At 43.7% G+C, this 8,587-nt stretch overlaps 1 protein-coding gene across 6 annotated transcripts in view; it reads right to left on the bottom strand.

The window, feature by feature from the left end:
* Nucleotides 1–1,868: 1,868 nt before the first annotated feature.
* The window catches only part of PRICKLE2 (prickle planar cell polarity protein 2), a 364,780-nt gene continuing 358,061 nt past the window's right edge, over nucleotides 1,869–8,587 (bottom strand). For 5 of the 6 annotated variants that reach the window (XM_017527345.2, XM_017527347.2, XM_037738028.1 and 2 more), the window contains one exon: nucleotides 1,869–7,985. In XM_017527345.2, coding sequence (XP_017382834.1) covers nucleotides 7,111–7,985 — 875 coding nt within the window. In that variant the 3' untranslated portion in view covers nucleotides 1,869–7,110. The remainder of the gene's footprint in view (nucleotides 7,986–8,587) is intronic. The other variant, XM_037738027.1, reaches the window with a different exon arrangement.

Here is an 8,587-nt window from a genome sequence, read left to right as displayed (position 1 = left end):
CGGCCAAAATAAAAGGTGCACGACTGGCATTTAGTGCATATGGCATCCTTCATATGTTTTAATTGGGATTGCAAGGTAAGGGTAAGACTACTTACTGTTCCAGAGGTCTTGCCTAGTTAAAGTTTGTAAGCTCCTTTAAGGTAGGGATTTTTGTTTGTTTTGCGTATTCCAAGCACCTAGAATGGTTCCTGGCATGGAGGAAGCCTTTGATAGATATTTGTTGAATGAATGGATGATGCTGTAGCATCCAGCAACTCCCTAATGTTGTGGATCAGACATGGAGAAATTGAATTTACATTCTGCCTTGGTCCTGGCTCCCAGTCAACGTTAATGCTGCCCTAACCAGAACACAGGCATGGATGTAATTCTCCAGACAGACCATCTATTACTTGCTTAAAAGCAAACACAAATATTTTTGGGTCATCTGCTGGATTCAATTCTTAATAATAACTGAAAATAAAGTGTGTGGCCTGGGTAGGAATCAGTTTCAAGAGTCCTCAAAGAACTAAGATTCTAAGAAGGCAATGCATTGAAACCAGTGGTTCTCCACAAGGGGCAATTCTGCCCTCAGGAGACATTGGCAATGTGTGGAGACATTTTTCATTGTGGTTAAATAAACATAATATAAAATTTACTATCGTAACCACTTTTAAGTGTATACATGTAGTTCAGTCGTATTAAGTACATCTACATTGTTCTGCAACCCATCTCCAGAGCTCCTTTCATCTTGCCAAAATGAAACTCTATACACATTCAATAATAACTCCCCATTCCCTCCTCCCTTCAGCACCTGACAACCAATGACTCTTCTACCTTCTGTCTCTATGAATTTGACTCTACGTGCTTCAGATAAATGGAATCATACTCTTGCCTTATCGTAGCATGTGTTAGAATTTTCTTCCTTTTTAAGGCTGAATAATATTCCATTGTATGTATACACCACACCTTGTTTACACATTCATCCATCAGTGGACATTTGGGCTGCTCCCACTTTTTGGATATTGTGAATGCTGTTGCTATGAATATAGGTGTACAAATATATATATATATATATATACACACATATATATATACACACACACATATATATACACACATATATATTTGAGACGGAGTCTCAGTCTCTACCCAGGCTGGAGTGCAATGGCACCATCTTGGTTCACTGCAACCTCTGCCTCCTGGGTTCAAATGATTCTCCTGCCTCAGCCTCTCAAGTAGCTGGGATTACAGGCATCCACCACCATGCCTAGCTAATTTTTGTATTTTTAGTAAAGACGGCGTTTCACCATGTTGGCCAGGCTGGTCTTGAACTCCTGACTTCGTGATTCACCCGCCTTGGCCTCCCAAAGTGCTGGGATTACAGGTGTGAGCCACCTCGCCCGGCCACAAATATCTCTTTGAGACCCTGCTTTCTTTTGCATATAGCCAAGAAGTAGCATATGGTAGTAATTTTAATTTTTTTGAGCAACTGCCATACTGTTTTCCACAGCACTGCATCATTTTACATTCCCACCAACAGTGTACAAGGGTTCTTCACCCACACTTATTATTTTTAATAGTTGCCATCCTAATGGGTGTGATGGAGGACATTTTTAGTTGTCACAGTTTCCAGGGGCTGCTACTGGCACCTAGTGAGTAGAGGTCAGCGGTGTTGCAAAACATTCTGTAATGCACGGGACAGTCCTCTGCAACCAAGAATTAACTAGCACAAGATGTCAACATTGCCGAGGTTTAGAAACCCCAATTTAAACAGTCAGGTTCATCTTTCATAGTAAAACTTATCGCTCCATGCCTGTGTCCTTTTTCTTTGTCGAAATGCACAAAGGCAGACACCACCCCTAAATCTGGAAAGTGAGGGAGGACTGAGAAGAATGGCAACATTTCTTTTATTCAAATTTTATTGGAAGTTTACAAATGTATTACAGACATCAGTAAAACATCATATCCATTTTACAGGGCACGGATCTCAAGCAAAGTGTTCAGAACAGTCTCTGGCAGAGCCCACACCAAAGGCCTGTAGTAGACCTTCTTCACAAATAGCTGGACACTCAACACGGAACACAGACTCTGGCCTGCCTCGCCTTCCCAGGCCCTTTGAGGTTTTGTTTATGCACTTAAAATGAAAGCAGGAGATGGGCAAAGCAATCCTGTGGAGGAAAGAATGAGTTTAGGAGAGGAAAACCTGCTGAAGTCCTAATTTGCTGAAAAAAAAAATTAATTAAAAAAAATGAAGGACTCATTGTCCTTAGAATGTCGAGTCAGGGTCCATGATAGAATCATCACACTTTATGGAAAGATATGAAAATCTATTAGGTAGGTTTGAGAACAGGCCTTATTGGTAAGTAACTCTCTCTGAAAATTTTAGAAAAGCTTGGTCAGAGACCTGTTGAACATCAATGGCCAAATGCCGAGCAGAGTGAAGGGATATCTCAGAGAACTCTCAGAATAGAACAAGACGATTTTTCTCTATCCTATTGATTCATCATATTCAAAGCACAGAAATGTTTTCCTAACACTACGTGACTTTCCCCTCCTTTATATTCACTTGAGGAAAGCTAGTTTTGTCAGCAGGAAGAGAGCTTATAAAATAATATGGCTCCCAACAGTGAGTCATGTTTTATGGGAGTCTTGTGTTGACTAGGCTACTATTATGAGACAATGGAAAAAGAAACCAATTTTTTCTTCATCTTAACCTTGAAGACTATTTCCAAATGGTCCTACAAATAAGCTCTGGTATCTGCTGAGGCCCCAGAGGGACAAACCACTGGAGACAAGGCAAAGGCCATTTCCACTTCTCTTGTGCTTAAAGAAATGTACCTCAAAAGGTGGCGATCTGAAACTGCCTTCAAAAATTGGCAGTGGAGGCTGGGCTACTGAGTCCTGCATAAGCAATGCTGTCTGAAGAGCCCATGTTAAAGCCCTGAAGGTGCAAAACAGTTGCTAATAGCAACTGTCCTGGCATGAAGTATTCAGATAACTGGTTCAGTTTTCCACTTCCCTTTGTCATGGGCGGATCTTCCTTCTTAGGCTTAAGCATCTGTTTTCTGTTAGAAATACACAAAGAGTGCTTCTCCTTGGAATTTAAATATTTTTTTGTTAGAGGGTGGGATTAGATGAAGAATAAGATCAAGCCTTACCTGACCTCTGCAAAATGAAGACTGCCTATAGTAATTGGCAGAGAACATGAAAATGGCAAAGGAGGTGAAAGAGATTTGTTGTCCTTTAGCCTAAGAAGTCAGCTTCCTCCAGCCTCCACAACCTGGGGTGGGTGGGTGGTGGCGGTGGTGGTGGGGAAGGTGAATTGGAGTCTCTGAATTATTTATAAATATTGCTTCCTAAATGTTCCTAATTACGCTTCCTAAAATGTTTTTGTTCCATGGCAAGAGAACCAAGGGTGAAAGACAGATATAAATAAGTTTACAAATAAGATTTGTCATCAGACCAATAAGATTAGTTCTGATCATCTGGTCCTGGCTGGTTGGAGTGTTGCAAAGATTTCTCAGGCTGCATCCACATTCTCAGTGAGAGTATACAGTGATGCATTGGTTGTATCTGCTCAGCTTGTGGAGAGCGCAGAGCAAGTGCCACATATATGTCATCACGGGCCCCACCTGAACTCAACAGTAGCTAGTAGTACCCAAGAAGCAAAAAGCTGCAGAAGAAGGAAGATAAAATGTTGTTATAGTGCAGGAGCATCCTACAGGAAGCAATGATTATGAAGCACTGCTTCCAGGTCCTGTATTAGGAAGACTAAATTGCTCATTTGCTCGGCTGGTTGGGATTAGAAAGGAAGGACTGAAAAATAAAAGGTGAAAGTGGAAAGAAGGTGTCAAACAACCAACAGCACGACTTCTTCCTCAGACGTAAGAAAAACCAGGAAACACGGTTCTGCTCTCCCTTAGCTCATTCACCATCACACTTGGTAGAGATCCCACAACTATATGACGGAAGGAAAGGTCCCTGAATACCATGCTCAATGCCACCTGGCTACCAAGAAGCCTTTTCACCGTACCAAGGGTGGTATGGATTTGCACAGCCACTCAGGAAACTGTCAATGACTTGCACTTCCTGGGTCTGGGAACAAGCCAGCTATGTTCCTATTGAATTGAGCAGCAATAGGAAATGTAGTTGCAGTTGTAACCAAAAGACAAGAAGATCAAAATTAGGGGTGGGAAAAAGAAGAACCAGGGCATTGGAGAAGAGAGAACACTGGGAAAAGATTACTTTTCTGGAAACCAGTCTGAAGAGTAATCTTCCTCTTAGATCACAATTCCATCTTCTGAAGATGGAATTGTGATCTAAGAGAAAGTGAGTACAGGCCCCGTTCACAGGAGGAACTTGGCCAATGAGAGTTAACGGTTGTGATGGAGGAATTAGGGGAGGACCTTAAGTTGTTGCCTCAGGAAAGAATGCACTGGGAATGGGATTCTGGGATGTGATGTGTGAGCTATCACTAGCAGGTGGAACTCCCAATACAATGATGTCCTGCCCTCAATAGGCCATTCACTTGGAGGTTCTGCCATCATTGTAAGGAACTGGCCTTCCTCATTCAGCATTCTCTGTAAGGTGCCTGGCTGCATTTGGGGTAAGAAGAAATCTGCAATGGTAGAATAGACGGAGGTAATCTTGCTAGTAGACGGTTTGACCCTGAAGCTTGTATCTCATTACATCCCAAGTTCTGAGCAGTTCAGTCCCTGGATGCTCTCTGGGCTTCTAGATTAATGCCTCCAGACCCCTTTGGGCACTGGTCATGTGGCAGTTTCTAGGCCACCTTCTTTCTGCTGATGGTGGTTGAAGCCTTCTTTGAGAAATGTAAGAGGTACTCTGAGAAAAACAGTTAGGAAGCAACTTTTACTGGGAGAATTTCTTTCACTGGCTTTGGGGCCACAGAGGACAGACATGTTTTCAACCGTTTGCTAAGTTAAGTGATCTACTTTTCCCCTTCTCTTTTCTTTTTCCAAAACTGCCTTTTTTAGTTTCATCAATCAAGGAACTTAAAACTCCAAATTGGACTCGCCCGATTTCTACCAGAAACCTGCCACTTTAGTAGCATGGTGTTGCAAGTTATTTCTTAATCAGTTTGCCAAGCAGTTTACAAACTTACTATACAAACGTAATAGAGTTAATTCTCCGGAGGCTCGAATAATTAATGAAGCATTTAGATATGAAGATAGCATGCGGAAAACAGCCACAACCAACATGTGCATTGCTTTTTTAAAAAAAATCAGTGACAATGACAAGTGTCATATTAATACCTGAAAAGCAAATTATTTTAATACATCCCGAATGGAGTGCCATTACCATGTCCTTTACAGCCTTCCTTCCCTCAGACCCATCTAGGATGGTGTCTGAAATGCTGCTTTTGACGTTCTCTCCATAAAAAATACTAGAAAATGTTAACTACTATACTGAAAAGAGATCACGCTCACCTCACCATGGCAGATGGCCACTGAGATACACCGGGCACTACATCGACAGTACATCTCACTACAGGTGGGTCCTCCGATGGATTATTTCAACTGCCACAATCCATTAAGGGGAGGAGGAGGATGGAAGAAAGAAACCAAGTGCTTCATTTTTAACTGAAGCAAGGTAGGGAGTTTTATTTTACTATAAACAGCACAACCGTTAAATGTCTTCATTAAGCAAACTCACTTTTGAGCCCATTTTCTGTCTGACCAACAGTCCTCAAAGTTCACAATGGAAGTCCCCTCCCAACAAAGCCTGATTTTTAAAGTCATTGCACCACTGAAATCTCAGTAGCTCAACCTTCCTGGGTAACCCCGATACTCTGGTTACTGAGCTGGTTACACTGGATTCTTTCTATGAGCACTGGGAGCTCTTCAAGGTGGTTGTCACCTGTCCTCTGTTCACTTCCAGTTCTTCTTTTCCCTGATCTGTCTTCAGATTCTCCTTTAACTTCTACCCTTGACCTGCTTTCTGTTTTCAAATTGCCTTGTTCCTTGTCCAGGCATGACATGCTACACACCGTCCCTCCCAGAGCGCCCTCAGAATCCTTCCGTCCCTCAATCCCAAATGCTTAAGTTCATTTGCTTTGAGGACACCGGTTGTCAGGCTAAGGCAGCAGTTCTGTCTGCCTTGGTAAAGGAAAGCAGATAATACAGTCCAGGAAACATGAGCACCAGAACATAATGCCACACTCAAAACAACGTCATGCTGACATCACACAACAGCACCACTCACGGTCACTTTTACTTTCCCCAAGGGATAGATCAACATTAAGTAACTTCAACATTCCCAGCAGGGATGGCATTTCTCACAGAACTTTACTGACACTGGTTGGTTTCTCTAATTGGCAAAAATTACATTTGCAATTAAAAAAAAATTACTACCACTTTGTAGAAAGTAAATTCTACTGAGGGTGGGAACAGACTTAAGGATGGCTCCTTAAGATGGAATGGAGCATAAAATGCTTTGGGTCTAATTATTATTATTTTTTTAGCCACAAAAAGCCAAATTGAATATATTCCTTTGAAAAAGATCTCACTGACATGTAACAAATTTGTATAGGAAAAAAAAAAAAAAAAAAAAAGGTGGTACCGGGCCACCTTTTAATACTACTCAAAGACAATGGTGGATGTGCATGCAAGTCCCCACTGAGTCCTACGATATAGAAATTCCTTTGATATTACAAAATACAAAAATATTTTATCAGAACTCTCATTTACATTGCATTTACAATGGACATGTAAATAACTTAGTCTTAGGTCCTGGCTAATAAACAAATTACTTACTGAAAAAAGGGTCCTAAAAGTAAGAGAACTAGAGAGGATAAAAACGAGCGGGAGACAATTTGCCATCTTGTGAGATGGCAACTCAACACAGAACTGATGGGAAGGAAGTGACCAACCCTGGCCTCGATAGAGTCTACTGTGTTTCCAAAGTGAAATGTGCAAATAATATTCAACATGCCAAGAACTGTGACTACCTATCGAGTCAATCTGTAACCTTGCCTCCATCCACTGACAGCATTTTCCCTTTTCTCCCCCATAAGCCACCCCCAAAAGCGCTTTAACATTTAAAACAGTGCAAGTTTCTGAATTTACATTCTTAGCTCCCAACTTCTCCCATTCCCTGATCCCAATCGTATTAAGAAATGATACAGTTTTTGCTCTTCTGTCTTTTCCTGCTGTGCAACTGTCCTCTGCCACCTAACGTGGAAGATTTGGGGAGGCCGTAGGAGCTGTATTTGTGCAGCAGCTCATCGCTCGTGACGTATCGCAGGCGCGCTGGCTGGGGGATGGGTTCTCCTAGGAAATAGCCCTCGTTGTCAGACTCTGAAGACGAGGAGCAGGTGGAACACCAATCATACTCGGCGAAGTAGGGTCCCCATCGGTCCCCAAAGGCATTCTGCAAAGCCAGGTCCGACACAGTCCGCGGGCACTGGCCGTACAGGTCCCTCCGGGACCCATGCCCCATGCTCTCCTGGAAGCTCCGCTGGCGCATGAATTGGTCATAGTCCTCCCTGGCTCTCAGAGGGGGCCTATCTTTTAACCGAGAGATGGCCTCGCGTTCGCTGGCCAGGTGGAGGGCGTTGTCCGAGCGAGAGCGTCGGGAACGCCTGGACCTGTGAGGTCGGAAACGGCGGTTGTCATCGCGCGAAGTAGCCCTTCTCCGGGTGCGTTCGCTCATGGGCTGGATCCTCACGCCCTCCTGCCCTGACAGCTTGCTGCCTGGCATCCCTCCATCGAAATCAAAGCTCTGATGCATCCTTCCGTGGGACTGCAGGTCTCTGTAGCCGATGGGGTTGCTGAGCTGGTGGAGGTTTCCCTCCATCTCCTGGTACTGCTGGGCAGAGAGCAGGCTGCGAACCGACTCTGCGCTCCGGAACTGCATGGACGAGTTAAGAGTGCCCATGTTGCTCAGCTTCTCAGACACATTCATTCCAGAGTCTTTGCTGAGGTCAGGCATGGAAAATCGGGAGAGGTGCTCCTGGCGCTTGGCACCACCATCGGCAGAGAGACCTGGGGGAGAGAGGAGGGGACCACAGAGATTAATACAAATGTGCAGCAATGGGGATCACTGTCACTGCTGGTCATCTATCCAGGGTCATTACAAACTGTTGTGCAGTTGTTTACTGCACAAGGGCCCTCTCAGGGGCACATGTGCTTGTGAGGGGGCTCTCTCCATTCCATAGCAGAGCACTATCTACCTAGAGGGGGCACTTGCTTAAAATGCATCCGGAGATGTATTTTACCAGTTACTAATTCCTCCAAAGGCTCATCAAAGTTACTGAGAGCCCACTGTGTATCTTATGCATCATGCTTCCTCTATGTAGAGTTTCACTTTGTGTTTTTGATTCTAATGATGCACTCTAAGCTCTGTAGGACAGATATTTTGGATGAGGAAACTTTAAGCTATAGAGGCTGGAAAATGCCCAGGCTGTTTCTGGCAACCCTGAACACTGGTTCCACAATACTGGGCCAGTTCACTTCTCTGTTAGCCTGCAGCAGTTTCCTGCTTTGCCTGCTGTCCCTAACTGGCAGGTGGCTCCCTATCTAAAGTGTCTTGGACACTAAGGGACTCCCTAGGTATAGACAGAGAAATATTTACTCTCTGAGACCAT

The sequence above is a fragment of the Cebus imitator genome, unplaced genomic scaffold (assembly GCF_001604975.1).
Source record: "Cebus imitator isolate Cc_AM_T3 unplaced genomic scaffold, Cebus_imitator-1.0 Scaffold48, whole genome shotgun sequence".
Taxonomy (NCBI): domain Eukaryota; kingdom Metazoa; phylum Chordata; class Mammalia; order Primates; family Cebidae; genus Cebus; species Cebus imitator.
The sequence above is the reverse complement of the archived record's forward strand: the minus strand, read 5'-3'. Positions and strand labels throughout refer to the sequence as shown.